The sequence below is a fragment of the Stegastes partitus genome, unplaced genomic scaffold (genome assembly GCF_000690725.1).
Source record: "Stegastes partitus isolate 25-593 unplaced genomic scaffold, Stegastes_partitus-1.0.2 Scaffold1038, whole genome shotgun sequence".
Lineage (NCBI taxonomy): Eukaryota > Metazoa > Chordata > Actinopteri > Pomacentridae > Stegastes > Stegastes partitus.
Genome location: NW_007578769.1, coordinates 167,455 through 188,272, shown reverse-complemented (window position 1 = coordinate 188,272; position 20,818 = coordinate 167,455). Strand labels below are relative to the sequence as shown.

The 20,818-nt window shown below is 38.5% G+C and overlaps 1 protein-coding gene across 1 annotated transcript; it reads left to right on the top strand.

The window, feature by feature from the left end:
* Positions 1-2,107: 2,107 nt before the first annotated feature.
* On the top strand, positions 2,108-20,485 carry LOC103367350 (spidroin-1). The gene is made up of 24 exons (XM_008295350.1): positions 2,108-2,174; positions 5,004-5,051; positions 5,216-5,242; positions 5,517-5,576; positions 5,688-5,720; positions 6,029-6,103; positions 6,236-6,319; positions 7,510-7,539; positions 7,817-7,861; positions 9,491-10,477; positions 12,384-12,446; positions 12,556-12,603; positions 12,704-12,760; positions 14,659-14,712; positions 15,001-15,036; positions 15,129-15,188; positions 15,481-15,525; positions 15,777-15,818; positions 16,025-16,084; positions 17,756-17,830; positions 18,148-18,180; positions 18,999-19,037; positions 19,433-19,489; positions 19,770-20,485. The coding sequence occupies exons 1-24, from the start codon at positions 2,108-2,110 to the stop codon at positions 19,772-19,774; spliced, it is 2,130 nt and encodes a 709-aa protein (XP_008293572.1). The 3' UTR covers positions 19,775-20,485.
* The last annotated feature ends 333 nt before the right edge of the window (positions 20,486-20,818 follow it).

Genomic DNA, 20,818 nt, shown 5'->3' with positions numbered 1-20,818 from the left:
ATATTTGAAGTACTTAAACAGATTCTGTTTGCATGTTCTCATTCTTTCCTCTCTTTTTTTTAATTTTAGGAGGTAAAGTGTTTGCTCTGTTAACAAAAACCTGGAAAAACAGGCCTGCTGCTAAACAGTATTTGACGCAGGTGAGTTTGTTTGGAGGACAGATGAGTTCAACACATCTGTCAGGACCTAATTAGTGACAAAAAAAACCCATTGTATAATTTTTCTGTCTGACCATTTGCAAATTTATTGCAAAACAAGGAGGTTTTATTTGCAATAGTGAGAATGTCTGTAAGGGAGAATTTATGTCCAAGTCTGCAAATAATCTTGTTTTATATAGCTGCTGGCTGCTTTTCCATCCTGACAAGAATATCAATAGAGGAAACACTGTAGGATGTGTTCTGCTATAATAGGTTCATCATCAGCTGGTTTACTGGATTAAAACACTAAAAAGTTATGCAGAAGATGAAGAACCAGAGCTACATTGTAATAAAACACAAAATTGTTAATAAAATGACAAGAATGTGGCGTTAATTTACATTTCTAATTATCAATTTTTCACATAAAAAGACACGTAAAAAGTTAAACTTCATTTGTATATGTGCTGTGATTTTACTATATTAATACATCCATCCATCCATTTTCTATACACCGCTTAATCCTCACTAGGGTCGTGGGGGGCTGGAGTCTATCCCAGCTGACTTAGGGTGAAGGCAGGGGACACCCTGGACAGGTCACCAGTCTATCACAGGGCTACACTTAGAGACAGACAACCAAGCACACTCACATTCACACCTACAGACAATTTAGAATCACCAATTAACCTCAACATGTTTTTGGACTGTGGGAGGAAGCCGGAGAACCCAGAGAGAACCCACGCTGCCCGGGGAGAACATGCAAACTCCACACAGAAAGATCCCGTGTCCTCTATATTAATACATGAAATTCCTAAATTCAAATTCTATAAATACATTAGCATGTGATGCAATTATGAAAAATTAACTCCCCAAAAAGTATTGGTGCTGTAATTTTGCAGAGATTTGTGTGTTAAATGAGAAATATCTTGTGTGGTTGCAGAACCTTTCACAGAAACGTTGAATAAATGTGTTTTCATCAATGTATCAGTCAAACAATTTAATTGTTTTCACATATTGAAATATCCTTCATTAAATGCTAATAAACAAACAAACAAAAAAACAAACAAAACATATTTGATGGTAAATTGAAACCAAAAAATATCTATATTATGAAAAATTATTGTAATTTCATGAGACAGTTATTCACTATCCCATCCTAACTGCTTTTATACTTGTTGTTTTGTGTTTGTTTGTTTGTTTTTACAGTGTTGTCACATTATGAAGCATGCTCTACATTCAGGCAAAGGCCTTCACTGACAGAAGTCCAAAGCAGACAGACGAAAATCTTCTTTCCTTATGTTCAGTATCCTTAGACTTATTCTCCAAACTGTGCATTACATATTTGCATAGTATGCACTTTAAATACTCCTTTATCCCCTAAATCTTTATTTTCCCTTTTCAGCACAACCTTAGGAGCACATGTAAATGCATTTCATTACTCATATTACTTCAAAATGTGAGTAAACTCCTTAAATCCTGGATCCTTGGCTCCTTGTATGCAGGAAAGTCAGACAGTCTCACTGAATGTTTGCTCTTCACTGAGAAGAATTTCCTTTTCTGGCTGTTTTTAGTGCACTTTGTTGTTTTTATTCTCTTTTTTTCCATCTATACCCAGCTCAACACTCCTAAATAGACACATTTCTGACTTTTGTTTTCAGAAAAATGCTAAATCAAACCATTAGCTCAAACATTAGCTCAAGTGCAGTTTGTTTCTTGGTTAAGGGAGGGTGTGAATTCTCAGGTGCAGAAGAAAATACAGAATCTCATTGTGTACATTCTCAGCTAATGGGCCTTTTAGCTTCGCCCAGTCAGACCGATGTGTGTGTTCAGAGGGCAGGACTGGTCAGTGGGAGTGTATCAGAGGAAGAAATCGTATAAAAGACACGAGGGGCCGTGCAGCATTAACTCCCAGTTTTGTATTTGTCTGTCTGTCCATCAGTTGGTTCTCTCCCACTGCTGCTGTCGCCTCCATCATGCTGGTTCGAGCTCTGCTCCAGACTTCGCTGGTTCTCTGGTTGGCTCAGCAAACTCTGCAAGGCGGTAAGAAACTCACCAGATTCAAAAAGTGAAGACAGAGGTTTAATACAGATGAATAATGAATGTCTTAGCAGTTTTTAAATGTAATATTTTGTACAATCTACTGTTATTGTGCAGATTTTTCCTGTTTTGTTAAATTACAGATAATAAGCAAAAGCACAGACAAAACATTAGTTCATAGTATAGTAGTCGAGTTTACAACCTTTGACCATAAAATTACAGTTTATTTTACTCTTTTTATGTAAGCCAAAAATACCATTATTAAACAGACACTTGCCTTTTTTTGAAAGAAAAATTATTTACTATATAATTATTGGCGCCCCTGGTTAAGATGTGTTCTTTACCTTTGAGTTTTTTTCTAAATAATATAGGACCACAATGAAAAAAAAGAGGAAAATTCAACCTTTAATTCAAGTGCATTTATTCAGTGTGAAAAAAATCCCACATTAAAAAATAATTCTTTTACATCAAATCATGTGTGCCACAATTATTAACACCCTTGATGTTAATACTTTGTACAACCCCCTTTTGCCAACAGTTCATTTGAGTTGAGTTGAAGGTTACATTTTTCTATAATTTTCAGTGTGAGCGTTTGCTTCTGCAACAAAAAAAAAGAATTTATTTTAAGGCTTTTAACACATCTTAACCAGGGGTGCCAATAACTATGGAGGGTGCTGTATATGTATATTAAGGATTGAAATTTTTTTTCACCCTGTGTGGTTTTTTTTAACAACACTTGACCATAAAATGATATTATTTTTTACAATATTTAAATCTGCAAAAATACAGTTATTTTACAGATATTTCCTGTTTTATTTCTACATTTCTAATCATTTTTCTACATGTTTTTTCTGCCACACTTGCTGCCAGTTTTTCACTTTCTTTCATATGATGATTTTATTTTATTTGAATAGTGTTCTAAAGCAAATAATACCTTTTACTTCACATTTCATTTGGATCTGATTATTTTTCAGTTTATTGCTGACACAAAGAATCGTCTTTGCTGCATTGTTGTTTTTAAAGCAATCATATATTCGCCATAATAATTACATAAAGATTAGCTTTGTGTGATGTGGCTGATGTAATTCTCACCAATATAATTCATCTTTCTGTGAGGGAATTAAATGTGTATATTCTGTTGAAAAAAAATGAAGAGGCTAAAAAAGATAATTTTGCTGTAAAACTGGAATATTTGTGTGAGTCAATAAAAATATGTTAACTTTATCAAAGGAATTCTGCACAAATTTGCCTAAATTCTATAAGCTCTCGTGAGAAATTGCTTGAAATTTTGGCTGACGAGTGAATTGAGTCAAAGAGCTGTCAGCACCTCGGTCAAACACACTGTGATTTCACCGTCAGCTCTGATGGATCAGTGTCTTCACTGACTCACTCTCACTGACTTGTTAAATATCATGTGTGTGAGATCGGGGCAGAAAAAGGCACCGGACTGTGTGGGCTCTGGGCTCAAACGCCAGCTGCCGTGCCAAGTCTCTGTGGTCCGTATTATCTAATTTCACCGACTCAAAGGACGCGATGAGAAGGTGGCAGGGGCAGGTAAAATCTGACGACTGATCGTGAGAAGAACTGACAGGCGCCACTCAGTCGCTGCATTTTCATCAATGAGTGTCTGTCTCTCTGTCCTGCTGTCTCCCAGTCACGTTACAGTACTCATGAAATCCTCGAGTGACTTTTGCACTGTAATTCTCACAAGTTTGAAACAGCTGACTGAGTTTTGTACCTTATTGTGGACAGTAAAGAGGTGATAGTACTGGCATGAAAGTAAAATTAACCTAAAGCCTTGTCTAAAATCCAGGTTAATGTCAATTTAAAAACTGTACTGTGTAACCCCAAAGAGCTCCTGTAGAAATAAAATAGTAGAATACAAATACAAATACTCAAGTACTGTACTTAAGTGCAATTTTAAGTTGCTTGTATTTTACTTGGGTATTTACATTTCAGATGCCAATATTGTTCATTCTACTCCACCACATTTATCTGACAGCCTTTTATAAGATGAAGATTTTTAAATCAAAACTTCTCACATGGTTTAATTTAAATAAATATTAAGACTATCAACAAAAAAAAAAGTCCAAAAACCGACGACAGTTTTTGTGCAATTTGTGCATCAGAACTTTCTCTTCACCTGCAGCAGTAACCTGCTGCTGACACACTGATGCTTCACTGTTAATAATCTAATCATGTCTTATATAATAACAGATCAGTCGGAGGGACCAAACCAGGACTTTATCTTTAATACTAATCAACTACATTTAGCTGCAAGTAGTTATGCATTTTTTCCTGAATAGGATTTTTTATGCAGGCTTTATATTTGTAATGAGTACTTTTTCCCTGCTGTATTGGTACTTTAACTTAAGTAAATGATCTGAATGCTTTCACTACTGAGTATGAGTTTGGGAGACAAAAAGCTTTTAATCTAAATGCCCACTTTACACCAATATTTAATTCATACTATCCTCCGAACCTTCTTGCAGACTTGCACATCATTTCTTCGGTGTATTTTACATTAGTTTCCATCACGCATTCTTTCTTATTTGCATTCTTTTCATCATTTATATGCAGTGGATGCAGGTTTAACAATATAAATTGCACTCTGCCTCGTTTACTGACTCCCAGTTTGGGATCTTAAATGTAGTTACTATCTTTTTAATTTCATTTTTACTGTAACAAACTGTATAGTTTTTGTGTTTTATGCTGTATGAGGCTTTTTTGGTGAATCTTTTCACATTTTTTATCCTCTTTTGATAGCTATGACAAGCAAACTGCCACCGTCTTTAATGTGATTATTGAATATTTATGCTTTCAATGTTTCAGGGGTGAAACCTCAGAGTGTATCCTGGGGGAGAGTGCTGCCAGCTAGAGGTATGTCATACAGATTTGCTGGTAACTTTTTAAATTTACCTTAAAAACAAGATGAAGTATTTATTTATTTATTTTAGCTTTAATGGTCACACTCTTGGATTCAGAAGTTTTCTCAACTGTCTGTACCTGTTTCTCATTTTTGTGTCTGTTTTTTTTCCCTTCAGGCGTCGGCATTGGAGTGAAACCTGGAGGTTGGTCTTTTTCTTAGTATGCTTTCCCTAAATGGTGCACAGGACAGAATTAAAATTAAACAGTGCCACACAGCAGCAGAAGATACCACCTTAACTGACTGATTTGTTGTTGTGTGGATGCATAAGTACGTCTCACACAGATGTTCCAGGGTGACATTTAATCTGGATAATGAATGTTTAGATGAATACATATTTCTGTCTGAAATGTCTTTTTGGGTACATATACAGAGAAAATGTGTCATAATGTAATAAAAGTCAGCATTTTTCTTCTCAGTTGCAGGAGCTCTTGGAGCACTGGGGAGCCGATATGGCAGCAAAGCAATGAAGACTGGAAGTACGTTCAATTCTGTTTTACTGTCTGCCAACTGCGTGATCTTAAATTACTTTACCTTCAGAATAAGTCATGTTTGTGTTTTTTTTTTTCTTCCCCTTTGGTTCATCTCAGTTGGACGCTATCCTGGAGCTCATCTCGGTGTTGGTAAGAAAACCCTTGTGTTATACAGGTTGCAGTAGTATTTCTAAACCTGCACAGAGCTGAGCAGGAAATCCAAAATATTCTCACCTGTTGGACAGCACACAAAACATACAGTTCTTTTTCTTTTTTATTCATGACTACAACAGTATTGACCTGTGAAAGGTGGAAAGAATATTTCTTGACTCTTGAGGTGCAGAGCTCCTCCATCCAGTCTCACAGCAGATAAACAGCCCGTCTAAAGTCTGAGCGATGATACTTGTTGGAGAACTCTGCTGCTCTACAACAAAGGGAGCTTTTTCTTGTTTTCACAGGAGGCTACAGAGCTCTTGGATTAGGAGGCAGAGGCGGCCTGAAGCAAGGTGGATATGGAACCCAGGGAGCTTATGGTACATGACAAAACCACAGCCTGCTGCTTTTTTATCCTCCTCTTGTCTCCTGTTGTAGATTTGCTGTATGTGGCTAATAAAATGAATCCATTAAATTATCAAAACAATTGTACATCTGTCTTGTGGTTGCAGGTGCCAGTCTGGGACCAGGGATGGCAATGGGGGCTGGACTTACTAATGGACTGGGACTGGGCTTGGGTCAGGCAGGGAAACGTGGTAATACTGATATGATAAGGAAGATGTCATCCAGCTGATGATTTCTTTTTTTTTTGTAACATAGACTTTGATCATGAATCAGCATGTTTAGTAATGGTAGGTGTTAGCTGGATCCATAAAAACAAAAATAAAAAACCACTAGGACAACAGCACTAGAATTAAATCGCCTTTTCAAGGAGCTGCAACAATTAGTACCATCCGCATACATTGGTCACAGTTTTAGAAACTAAGGCTCAAGGCTGCCAGCTGCCCGCGAGCAGGCTGATGGCAAAAGGCTCCAGAAATCTTTCTTTTTCCTCAGTCAGCCTTTTGTTGTAAGCAGTTAGGCAAACATTCTTCTCCCAAAGAGTTTAGCAACAGTTGAATCAAAATCTGTCGACGTCTGTGGGGTTGTTTTGTTATGTCATCAATCAAATGTGATCAAATCTGGCCCTCGCTGTTTGATTAGGCAGGTGAACTGGTAAGAGTTTGCCAGTTTATAGCTCATTGTAAAACAAACAACAGCAATCATTAGTTTCTATAATTAAAATGCATTTTCTCGCCTTTATTTTTTGGTGCATTTAATGCTTAATGTAGAGTATTTACACATGAAAAACAATGGTATTAAATAATGTAATGTATATTGTTAAAGTATATACATAATTAGATATAATTATACATGATAAATCTGTATTCTGACAGATTATAATTATATCTGCAATGATACAGTATAGCTTTCATTTAACAAACCGATCTGCTTAAACATTTTCTTAATTTTATTCAACTTTAGAACTACATTTTTACAGTGTTCAACCTGAATCTAACAGTTTCACCAATAAAAAAAAGGTTGCTGATGATTTCACGTTCTGGAGAAATATTGCTGAGTCAAGTTCTCAGAAGCTTCAAGCAGCCAGATGTGCTTTGTTGCAACTCTGGAGTTGTTTTTAGTCGTGTTCACACATCACAGTAGAAATCTTGTCAGTCTGTGCTTCATGCAAAACTTGGCAGCAAACCTTTAAGGCTGAAATGACATCAGATTTACAAGACATGTTGAACCACTGAAACGTATGTCACACCTTTTGTTTCCTCGATAAGATGCGTTTATGTGTTGTTGTTTGTGACATGATGCAGACAGATCTTACATAAACAGATGTTATACGCTGTAGGAATCTTTGTAAATGGAAACTAACTCTGTCTTTGTGACTTTCCAGGTTACGGTGCTGGCCTCGGCGCTGTGCCAGGTAGGTAATCATCTAGTTTGTTCCATAGTTTCTTTATGTTGCATATCCAAATGAGAGTAAATGTACCTCTTCTGTGAGCCTCTATGTGCTTGTTAGATAAATCTCAGCTAAGTGGCCCTCTGCCAACACGTCTGTGAACGTGATATATGGGGCAGATCGCATCCTTGCAAATAAATAATGTGTCCTTGTAAAACAGAGAAAACCCCAGGACAGTGGTGATGTAATCAGAGTGCTTGTCTGATTTAAAGATGAACTGGGCTTTTTGTTTCTTTGCCAGGGTATGGAGGTTTAACAGGCATTGGCTATCCTGGAGCCCGACCAGGTAAATGATGAATCCTGTCTTACCTCAGGTGCCTTCATTCATTTAGCTCAGAAGTGCGTGTAGCAGGGTGTCTTGTTGTTGCTCCTGCCACAAACACTTGATCCAAAGTCATGCATTAACATCAGGTTTCACAAAAGCTGGGTACTTTTGCAGAAATAGGGCCAACATGTTTGATTAAAGCACTTTTATCCTCTTCTACTAAATTTAGGGCCCTTTATTTTACCTTCCCTTTAGCAGAGTTTGTTGTCTTTGCAAGAATAGAACAGCTACTACCTGTAACACACTGACCATAGTGTTGGTGCTGGTTTGTGAGTGAGCATGTGCAGTGAACTCAATGACAGTCCTTCTATCTGCTTTCATCAGGAGTTTTACCGGGGTATCCCACTGGACAGGGGGCAAAGGAACAAAAACCGGGTAACATTTTCACCGCAGTCGACTGTGGTGATCGTGTGTGTCAGGCTGTCTTTGTTTTGTGTTGTATTTGTCTGCAACCTCTGTAAAAAAAACGTCGCCTGGTGTTCCACGATGTTGAATTCATGTTGGCATGAAATCACATCTATCGAATGTAATGTTATCAGCGGCTTTGCTGTTTTTGTTTTGTGTGCACAGGCGAGACTGTGTTTGTCTATCAGTGTTTCATCTGTGTTGCATGTTGCATGAGCTCCCGGCTCCTCCAGCTTCATCTTCAGTCTGCGGGTTAATGAGAGCTGATGTGTGGAGAGAACTCGGTGCTGTGGTTTGCAGGAGCTGAAGGGGCTTCTGGAAAATAGGTTATGCAAACTAAACACACATTAACAACTTGATTGTAATAAGATTGAAGTGATGCTCTAATAATTGTGAAAGGTGCAGTTTGCTACATTAAGTTTGTAATCAATTTTTTGCAGAACTATACCTCAAATTTTGCTGACATTTTACTTAGCAGGGCAAAAAAAACAAATTATTCACACAAGCTTCATTTCTTTTTTGGCAGGAACATCAGGTTACTGTGAGCCATGGAAATTTGTAATCTGTTGCATTATTCTCATTCTGGCTCACAGTAACTCAGCTATTTTATGCATGATAACATCTTTGTTGTTTTAAACAAATATGATTAGTGAAACTCGATTGTAAAATTTGATTATTTTCAGTCTCCTGGCAAATATCTTTTTCACTTCACTGTCGACTGTGGCCTCCTGCTGTGTTCCTAAGCTTTGTGTATCAGCTGTCTTTGTTACACACTGATGCGGTTTGAGTCAGGTGGTGTTTTCGTCTTGTGCTGTGACTCTGGTGTGTTTTATGGCATTTCAACAATTCAGGATGGCAATGTTTTGTTGCCATGGCATGTTTTATATGTTGATGTCATTGCAAGTGTGTGTCCGAATTATGGTAATGATTCTGTCCTTTGAAACTGGACTAATTTCAGACCATAATGGATTTTGTCTTGTCTCTGTTTGGTTTTGAATCGCCTCCATTTGAGCACTGATTCTTCTGTTGATAATGTGTTATATTGCATTGAATGCAGTGATACACACATCAGTAAAGTGGAATCAAAATACAGACAGATCAGTGGATGTTTTTGCCTTTGGCTACTACAGATCTGATCTGACCCAACAAAGACGTTGTGGATGCATGATGCTATTTCTCTGCCAGGTGTGTCTGCAGCAGATTTGGTTGGACCTGAAGTGGCCAGTCTGGGCCAAGCTGTTCAAGACCCTAAGAGAGAAAAGAGCAGAGCTTTAGGCCACTTGTACGGAAAACAAGACAGAAGGCTTGGACCTGAGTTTCCCGACATGAGGAGAAGCGGTGTGCTTGGTCCCGCTGTTCCTGAATTACATGCAGGAAGGGAGGTCAAAAGCCTCGATCCAATAGTTCAGTCACCAAATCTTGAGACTCCTCTTGATAAACAGAGTGAGATTTTTGGTCTGGCTGTTTCACAAGGACAAGGAGAAACTAATGACCCTTCAATATTTAAAAGAAAAGGGGCAACAAGTCATGAAGCAGCACTGGCAGCTGGAGGTGTGAGAAGACAGCTGAATCTAGATAAAGACGGTATCAAAAGTCTCGGTTTGGCCTCTGATTTATCTATTCAACAAAATCAGCGAACCCGAAACTGTGGCTCCCGTGTTGATTTGTCAGGTGTATTGGGCAAGAATCGCTTTGAGCCTTTGGGTTCAGAAACTCAAAGGAGACCAAGTTTGCTGCCTCAGACGCATGTTGGTGAACAGGGTCAACATCTTGGACACATAACTCCACAAACACAAGGAGAGAAACCTTATCAGCTCCCTCTTTCGCAAGCGCCGGATAGAAGCAATATATACTCTGCAGCAGACAGGCAGGGTGTCAAAGGACTGGTGGCTAAAAATGGACTCAGAATCCGTGGCACCGTCACTGTAGAAAACCATAGACATGGTTCTCCAAACCTTCAAGTACAAGCAGGGGGGCACTATGGAGCACTGATCCCTGGTGCAAGTGGAACCCAAAGTTTAGGCGTCGTCTCAGCTGGAGCAGGGCAGGAAGCTCAAGGCTTTACTGCAGATGTTCAGGATGCAAAAAGCCTTTCTCAAGCCGAACATGATGTGAAAAAGCCAAAAGCTCTCCATGTCCCAGGGCAGGCTGGGAGGAAATACCAGGCAGCAAGTAAGAGCAAAGCTTTGTCTTTTTCATCATCTAAATGTCTTTTTTTCTACATTTCAAATTTGGATTTTTTTTGGTGGCTTTTTTTAATGGTTCACTGTTGAGATCTACACTATACTTGTCCTCTTACTTCTCCCGATTACTTTCATTTGCCTTTTAAATTTTTCTAATACAGATTTATTCCCTTTGTTTAATTTAGCAATTTCATATTTTGCATTTAGCTGTAGTTTTTGCAATGTGTTTCTACAAATGTTATCTTACGTGAACCTTCTAAAATATTAGCCTTGCTTTAAGTTAACTGAGATTGATGGCAGTTTAAAAGCATCCTATATATGTTGTCCCATGTACATTCAACCAAGACGCATTAGGAGCTATCGAAGTAGTCATCCTGCGGTGACATGAGCGTTTACACGCGTTAGCTGAGATGTAAAACTTTGGCATTTCACACACATAACAGCAACTTGACCAACACTTCCTGGAGTGGAGTCTGTAATAATGTTGTCTCTGGTCACATTTTTCCTCACCGTGTGTTCATTTTTCACTGCAATATAAAGTCCCACACCTCTATGGAAACAGCACAACCATGGCTAGAGAGAAATAGTAAACAACTTCTTGATGTCTGATTATCTTAATTCCAATACCTTTATAAAGAGTTTCCTGTAGGCTTTGGCCGTGCAGCTGTAGTGATCCGTGGCACCAGAAATAATTAAATAGGAAGTGTGGATGTGATTTTCTTGGCGCGCTGAATAGGGTCCTTGTTTAATTTCACATTTGCACTGATGGAAATTTAAGTCTTAATCATTGTGCGGTCGAAGCTTGACGGATCCCTAGATGAGAGCAATAATTAGTTTTCTGCTGTAAAGGTCATGACCCTGAGAATATAACTCTGACTGGAGAGTGAGTCAATAATAAATTGCCGTTGTGCGTCCTTGCTAATGTAAAGCTGCCACCTCTTTAACGTCACAGGACTGAGCACGCTTAAAAAAGAACTAACCTTCCTGACCAATTTTAGCCTCTAACTTTTTTATTGCATAATTTATATATCACACACACACCACTGTAAATATCTAAGATTCACAACTAACAATGAATATAATCAAGCTTGCTGCCCAGTGTTGTATATGTTAAACATCGTTGTTATATGTGGTACAGCTTTTGGACGCTTCACTCTACAAATGCTCAAAGTTACAAAAGCAGAAATAACGGCACACTTCCATGATCCTTAGTGTGTTTGTCCATTGTGGATTTTGTAAAATTCACTAATACCTTAAGCTGTATGTTGTATGGCTCATGTTTGAAGCAGTTGATGATCTCCTAATCACTGATCTGTCTGTGTGCACAAAGAGGTTCCAATCAGAGATATAAGAGGAAATCTACACTTTATAGACAATATGTCTGTATCTCATTGTGTGTGTGTGTGTGTGTGTGTGTGTGTGTGTGTGTGTCTGGGTTACCTCTAACTCATAGTTCAGGTTGTCATACACTCGTATTTTGATGGCTCAACATCTGGTGTTGCGGCTTTTAGAATTCAGTCCAGGAAAATTACTGTCCAGTGGAGAGGATGCTAAAAATAACACCTAGTTCTAACAAAGATGGAGACATTTATTGTCTCTGGTGTCAGTTCCATGTGTTCCATCTGCAGCAACCACATCTTCTGTAAAAATGAAACGATTGAAAAAAGAGGCTTGTCACGATCTTCCCAACTAAATGTGTGGGTTTTTTAAAAAAATCTTTCCGATTTGTCATAATCAGCTTTTTAAAGTAAAGCTGGAAATGTTCTGTTAATTTTAAAATCACACTTTATTTAAATCTGCACTGAACAAACACTGTGTTTGAAGAGTTATATGTAATAGAAAACAAACAAACAAAACATTTGATTTTGCTGAGCTTCTGTTCACCTTCTCGACAGGTTACATTGGTGGACCAGGAAACTATCTGGGGGCAAGCCTGGGTGCTGGAGGCTATGGACCAGGTAATGCTGGAAATGACACCTAACACATGAACAGTCCTCTTCAGCAGACTGAGATACTGATGTAGATTTACTCTACCTGTGGTAAAGATTTCTAATATTCTGCCCACAGGTTTGGGACAGGGAGCATACCTGGGTGGTGCAGCAGGCAAACTTGGAGGTAAGAATGTACATTTTCCTTCATTAGTCTTTCTTTCTTTCTTGATGAGAATGAGGATTTGTGTTCTAATTTCTCTAGCAAAATAAATCTCAAAATTTAGCTGCTGCTGTATTTGGACAGAGTAGATATCCCGGAGGTTTTGCAGGGATGTCAGATAGTGAGGCTGTGCAAAAACTCATGTTCTTCAGCTGTTTCCCCCTCAGTGTTGGATTCTTCAAGGGGTAGTTTGACATTTTGTGTAGTATGCTTTTTCACATTCTTGGAGTGTTTGCTGTTTCCAGTTTCCAGTTGCTAAGTTAACTGGCTGCTGGCTGTCGGCTGTCCCTTCATAGGTAACGGTCCCATTTAATGAAAATCTATTTTTTGTGATTCTTATAAACATAGAGGTGTAAAATAAAAGCTGTTAAGATATGAGGACATTTACTTTTGCCATTACTCAATTCACAGCTAGGTAGCCTGCCAGCCTTACACACTATTAAGAACTTCACAGAGCCGCTACATTCCAGCCGAGGAGCCAATAGTCATCAAACTCAAACTTTTTATAACCCTGCCATTTCACTTTGTTTGCTGTCTAGAGCTGCTTCTGCTAAATGTAAAACATCTCGGCCACGAGCAAAGCTCACTAAATGTTCTGTTAGCTGTAAGAGTGAGCACAAGAGTCTTCATGCACTCCCAGCATCTGAGGAACTGAAAATCCAGTGGATTATTTTTATTAATGTCCCTACAACATTTAGAAGATCATTAGTGTTAATGTGTTGTGCGGCTAATATGGCTAACCATTAGCTTTGACGGTAAACTTTAAAGTTGATGGGCTTTTAAAAGCCATTTGAAACCAGTAAACAAGGCAGCCTAGGCGGGTTTCTGTTTTTTCATGTCACCTGTTGTGCATCTGTGCAACTTAAATTTGGCCAATGCCATTTGCTTCTCTCCTACTCTCTGTGCTCACATGTACTGCATTTCAATACAGCTCAATTCTCAATTAAGCTGTTCCTATTTAAATATTTTTCCATTCCTGTTGTCAGACAGCAGAACAGATATAAAATAGTGATTAAAAGGCAGCACATGAAGACTACATGGTAACCAGACATCACTTCAAAGCCATTTCCAAGCTGTGGTTCTGTACTGCTAAGATCCTGATTTTAGTGTCGTCTGACAAACTGGTCAACCACATATAATTTAAAAACAGCGATTGTCTGGAAATTCTGCAATGCTGTTGTGCTCCCTCTTCTTCCTGAAGCGGGTGCTGGCAGCAGGAGATCAGTTGCTTTTAAAGCTACAAACACTAAAACAGTCCATTTAAGCAGGACCAAAACTATGGGTTATACATAAAATGAACCATCTTTGTTGTATGTTTTGTTAAAAATTTGAAAATCGCATTTTGGAGACGTGTGACTTTTATTAATTTGCTGAAAATTGGTACAACATGGGGTGTTGAATTTGAGAGTACAATTTGTCTTGTAATTTAACTTGCAGCAAGAAAGTGAACAAATGTATGTCCTGAAATGCCAGACTATTGCTTTAAGGGTCTCTTCAACAGACCCAGTGATCCTATGCAAATGTAGAAGCTTTTCAGAAACCACATTAACATACTTATTGAAAAAAAAAATTAGGATTTCGTTTTTGCCACTTAAGTTTTGTTGTGCAGAACATGAATGAAGGCGAGGACTCAGAGCCAGACAGCAGAAAATCAGCTGCTACTCCTGCTTTGCCTTGTAAACCAATAATTTGCTTGTGAGTCACACCAGAGAAAAGAAAAGCTCTGTCATCTTCACCTTGCTCCAAAGGTCACGCCAGAAGCTCCCTTTCCTCTCTGGTGAATAATTAATATGGCTTTTAAAAACTGGAAGACAACAACAACAAAATGATTACTCTCAAATTGTTTCAGTCCTCATGTGAATATCTCTTTGTTTTTTTTCTTTTCTGTTTTACATGTCCGTGCAAGAAATTAATCTCTTTAGAGCTGCCCAAGTTTTATATTTGACCTTAGTTAAATAATGTCTTTTGTTAAGCAAACACAGTGTGTGCTTAGTTTGCTTTGAATGTGTGTTATCACAGGCTATGGTGAGGGAGCAACAGGATACCTTGGTGCTATGGCAGGCAACGGCTTTGGTAGGTGGAAACCCAGAGAAGTTTTTTTTTTTTCTCTACCGGCCAGATTGAACAAAATCTGACAGAGGATCATCCTTTATTTTTGGTGTCAAAAACACTCTGTATCAAGCCGTCACTGACAGGAGTGTTGATGTTCAGTTATAATAGGCTTATCTTTTATTATGCTTTTATTACAGGTGGAGATGCTGGTGCAAAAGCTTTGTCTACAGGTATTTAGTTTGCATGCATGACACTCCTGAATATTTAGTCTCTCTTTATCTAACAACATATTGCGCCTTCTCTCAACAGGTTATGGGAACGGTTACTCTGACGGTTATGGAGCTGGTGAGTGCCGTCAAAAAAACATAAAGGGGGAAACTCAGTCTACTTGAAGAGTCATTAGCTCGCAGACATAATTAATTAGAACTATGTTTCAGGGCTTGGTTACCCTGCAGACTTAGCTGATGGTGCTGAGAACAAAGCAGGGAAGAGTGAAGGTAACAATTTTGAGGACTTGGTAGAAACTGGTGATGGCACTAACACGTAGATGCTTAACCTGCGATGTTTGACAGCTTCAAAAAACACCAAGAAAAACACTGCCTAACATGACCAGTGTGGTGTTTCATCCACTGGGTGTAGCTATTGTCTCTCACTTATAGAAGCTGACCAGTTGAATCTGGTGGCTTCTGACGTTTTGCTCCTATAGATGCTTTAATTGAAAGGTTTCCTAATAATCAGATAATGATTGAACAATGTCTGACATATATGTTTTTCTGATTTATTTTCCAGCCCTCAGTACAGGAGGCTACGCTGGACAGGGCCAGGGGGCATATGGTAAGACATTTAAGGATGGAGCAGCAATAAGGACACAGTTCATATGTTCATTTGGCTGCGAAACACCGTCATAAATAAATATCACAGAAAACACTACAAAGCAAATGACGACAATTGCACAGTTCCCATCAGAATACAAATACAGAATACAAATACCACAGAAACGTAGCCACCCGTTCAACAATAAGACCGCAGTCTGAGTATATTTTCTGTGAAAGCTTGTCACAACAGCCCCTCCCGTCTTCTTTCAGGAGCACTCGGTGCAGGCCTGGATGCAACTGGTGGCAAATATGGTGAGCAGTGTTGACATGACCCCGTCCCTCTGTCACACTATTACTCAGGCTTCTGCTGATGTGACTTTCCACGTCTGAGTCACACTTGAACTGGTGGACTGAGCAGAAATGGCTGATGACCTGTGCGGGTTCAAGGGTGGAAAGAAACAAGAGATATGAGTCAGTTTGACCATGTAATTGTTTCTTCTTTTTTTTTCCTTCTGCAGGAGGAGGAGCTGCTCAGGTTCCTTATGGTAATGCTCCAGTGATTCCTGCCGGACTGGAAGGTGGGAGCTGCATGTGTTAGCAACTTGATTTGCAACCATAATTACTGTAAAACAGAACACATTTCTATCACCACTTTATCATAGCAGTTTGTAACACAGCACAGATCCCTTTATAAAATGGCGAATAGATGTTTAACACTTCAGGTGTTTTTTACCGACTAAATAAATAAGATATAAAGTGCTAATATCGAAGTTTGAAGGTGCTGGTAGTTACCGCAACAGTACTACTTAGTCAAGTTTAATTACTGCTTAAGTCTCTGTGATAAAGTCGAACTGACTATGAGCTAAACAAAAAAAATTGGACTCAACCCCAGTGTCTCATTTGCCTGTGGTGAGGGATCATGGTATTAGCATAGAAATGGAGCTCTCCAGTAGTTCGAGCAGTCAGCTCTAGTCACAAGAACAGACTGTATATAAAAGATAGACGTAGACTCTGGGTCTTAAAAGTGAAGTCAGTGCACAAGTGCCTGAAACCTGTATTCTTCTACCAGCCAGCAGGTTTAATCAACTCCTCTGGTTATAAAATAGAAGTCTAATAATATGGAAGTCTACGAAATCAGGAGCCTACTTCTAACTTGATTTGCTGACTCAATAAATGTTTTTCCTTTGACATAAAGGACATGCAATGAGTCAACATTTGTCACATCTGGTTTAAAAAAAAAACTTGGCAATGGCTAAAATTCCAAAACTCAGCACTTTAAAAAGATTCCTCACAAGCCAACGTGTGACATCATTGTGACTATGCCTGTCTTTCATACACAATTTATGGATAGAAATCCTTTTCTGTCCAGTTGTTAAAAGCTCCTGTCCGTCCCATGCAGTTAGCCCACTTTATAAATGAGACAGTGTTTATTCAATCTGCTTGCTCTGTGCAGACCACAAAAGATCAAATAGAAGAACTTATTATGCCAAAGAAAATTCTAGTGCCAGATATTGCGCCGATAACAGAATTACTGAAAAAAAGGGAAGCTAAAGCGAGACTAGAATAGAAAAGTAAGAAGTAATACTGGCAATGATAGATAGATTCTGAGCAAAGCAATATTACACATGATAATGAGACATTGCACATGAAATTGAAATATTGCACATGAAAACTCGAAGCGAATGCTGATACATTGCTTACACACCAGCCTCTACAGATCTGCAAAATCACCTCCCCTTATACCCAGCCACCTTCTTCCTCTTCAAAAACAAGAAAATACATTTGTTTCATGCTTTGTTCATACTGTGTTCATTTAAACGTCGTAGATCTCAGGCTCTGCTTGGGGATTTGTGATCTCTGGGACCGCCTGTGTCTTCCTCGCCCAGATAGAATCACTCGCGCAGAGTCACTGTCAAACACAACTATTATTCTGAATAGGTCTGAAAGCATCCACGGGTCCCAGTAAATGAAGCTAACAGACTTCACTTGTTTGAATCCGCTACATTTTTATCTTCCTATATCAGGTCACTTCGGTGTGCTTCAGTCACACAAGAGTTGTTAATTGAGATGTAGTTTCAAGGGATGTTGCACAATGTGAAAATGGATGTTGGTACTAAAAGAAAAAAAAAACTGCAACAACAAAAATGTACAGCATTCTCATTTGGTTAAACCCTATTAGTTTACCACAACATCACAGCATCACATCAGAAGTGCGAAATAGTCCTACTCAACATGTGTCATTCTCTCAGGTGATGGTGGCTACCCGTACGGCGCTCAGCAGATCAGCCTTGGTGCTGAAGGCGCCAAAACCGCCAACAAATATGGTGAGAGACCGTGTGCGTGAGCAAAAGTGTGACAAACTGAGTGTGATGGAAAAAGTACCGTTACTGGGAGGTGTTAGTTGTTTTTTTCCTTTTACAAGTTAAATCCAAATGAGGTCAAAACTCTTAAACAGGGGGTAATGACAACAAATAGGACTATTAAAGGCAGATATACAGTGTCTTGTGATCTGAGATGCGACAGGAATGTTCTCTGTGTTTGTGTCTCAGTGTGCTACATTTGATGGTGCAATATTTCTGTCAGTGATGGTTCATCATTGTTGAAGCCTGTTGAAGCATTTACATGTACTGTGTTGTTTCAGGTGCTGGTGCAGGATATGGAGCTCAGCAAACAGGTGAATTTACACATCCTCCCACCTAAAAAAAAACACACACACACATCATGTCACATAAATCTAAAAACCCCCCACTGGATGTCTTCTGTCACACCAGTGCATCTTGTCAAATGTATATATATCTAGCAGATCTAAAACATTAGCGGTTAAACCAAAGTGATGTACAGTTATAAATAACATCCCAGACAAATCTGAATAAAATCACAGTAAATAAAGGATACAACACTGTAAAAAATTAAGTCAGGATGATGGGAGCAGCAACTGCAAAGGCTCCATCACTACTATTTTTGTGTTTATGTCTTGGAACATCCAAGAGCATCTGGTTGGTCAACCTCAGTGCTCTAACTGGGTTGTAAAAATCTTAAAGTTCTAAAACCCAATAATGTCTTATCATCAATGCTAAAATAGACAGGAAGCCAGTGGAGAGAGGCCTGTACTAATGTTAATGCTTCAAATACAAGCAGCTTGCATTTTGTACCAACTTTACAAAAGTTCAGCCAATTTATAACAAATGCATGGATAGCTTTGGGAGGCAGATAGGCCTTCACCTTGGCAAATATTTTACTACAGAGCAATTGTATGACACTAGTGTGTCAAGAGTCAGCTTAGTTTCATTTAGTTTAGTTCCATGACAGTGATACATATTTATTACACCAATACTTTTAGCCTGGGTATGCCTTGCAAAGCTAAAGTTTTTCTAAATGTATCCTCTGGATGTCCCCAGCTACACCTGAAGACCCAACTATTGAATATTATTTTGCACATTTGTTTATTGTTCGCATCTTCAGAGTGTAATTCTGTTGCATGTGCTTGTTAAGGTTATGGTGCCCAGCTAGGAGCTACTCAGGATGCTTTGGGTAAGAGAGAAAACTTCCTCCTTCGTGACCAGCTTCCACACACTTGCGAACACATTAGTCATGTCTTCTTTGCGCAATATGACTGTTTACAACACATTTTCTGTGCAACAAAACAGCTTCCATATTGATTTATTGTATGGTTTGTTGTAAAATGAACTCTGCACTCATGATTGTTCTTTCTACTTGCTCTGAACATGTACTTTTACTAAAACTGCTTGCACAGTAAAAGTACAGCTGCATGCATTATAGATTATTTTCCACTTAAGGGTATGGAGCGAGGTGGCTGAGTCCTCTTAATGCAGATCAAAAACCTTTTTTTGCAAGTTTTAACGTAGCTGTCAAATGGCTCTTTGTTGCTGCTTTGTCGTTCTGAAATTGGCTTTATCCTTTCACAGGAGAACAAACCGGCAAATATGGCGGCGTGAACGGTGCCCTTGGTAACGGATACAAAGGTGAGAATGAAGGAAGCTGTACAACTGATGCAAGAGGTTCCAGTTAAAAGAGGACGTGACTGTCAATAACATGCAGGGTCTTCTGTGGTTTTATGTAAAAGAACACATCTGTGGGTAGTTGTAGATAATTTTTGTTTAGATGATTCATTAAGATAGACTTTTTTTGTCGTGTATTGTGGGATTTCTTTGTGACTACACATGTTTTGTTGTGGTCTGGTCTTTTCCTGATTCAGTGTCTTTGTCTTCCTCCCCCACCATCTTTGTCTCTGTCTTTAAGCAGGCTAATTCAAATGACCTGGACCTCTGCAAGTGGATCATTTTCATAATGTGTTCAGTGTAATGAGCTTCTAAAGCTTTTATTTTATGTGTTTTACTCGACTTTGTTCTGTTGCGTTGTCCATTTGTCCTCTGTTTTTCTTCACCCCCCTTGTCTTTCTCTGTAAGTGGACATCTGTTACTCTTGTCTGTTTGTCTTGTTTGTCCAAAAACCTGCTGTACCCCACCAGTTCAATTCTGTCAGTGCTGAAAATATTGGTGGTGATTGATGAACATAAATAGATGGAAAGTGCACGAAATGTGTCTCTGTTTTAAAATAAAGATTAAAATCGTGATGTTACTGTTGTAATCCAACATATTATTTAATCAAATGATGTTAAATGGAAACTTGTGAGACAAAAGATTCAACTTTACTTGCACACATTGTTGTCTTTAATAGACTCAGTGAAACCTCATCCGTGCACAGGAAGCTTTTTACCACTTCCCTTCTCATGTCAGGCAACATTACCTAAGACAAGCAGAGCACAAACACTTGAATCAAAACGAAAAGTAATACAGTGAAGCAACAAATACAAGAACAGTTCATATATTTTGCATTTATTTGGGGTAAAATATACAATATTATGATGATTAAAATGCATAAAACACACTAAGACATGTTATAAATGTAAATGCTTGTATACATATAATAAAATGCTATGAATTAAATGCAATATATATTAACTCTACAATGCAATAAGGCATAAGTACAGTTATAAGAAAAGCTCAAGTTTCACACTCATGAAGAAATTTTTAGGTGATCTGCATATGATTTGCTGTCCTGATAACAACTGACTAACATCCTAACAACTATTAGACACAAAAATGTAAGTACAGTTTTATAAACCAGCAAAACTGTCTTTTCTAACAGACGACTGAAATGTATTGCTGTAATTTGAATATGCTTCTTGCTATTATGGTGATGATTTGAGTTGATTTCCGATGTCCTGCATTTGTAATTGCTAATCAGCATATAGAAACTGTAGATTTTGCATTTGCAAGTTACATCGAGAT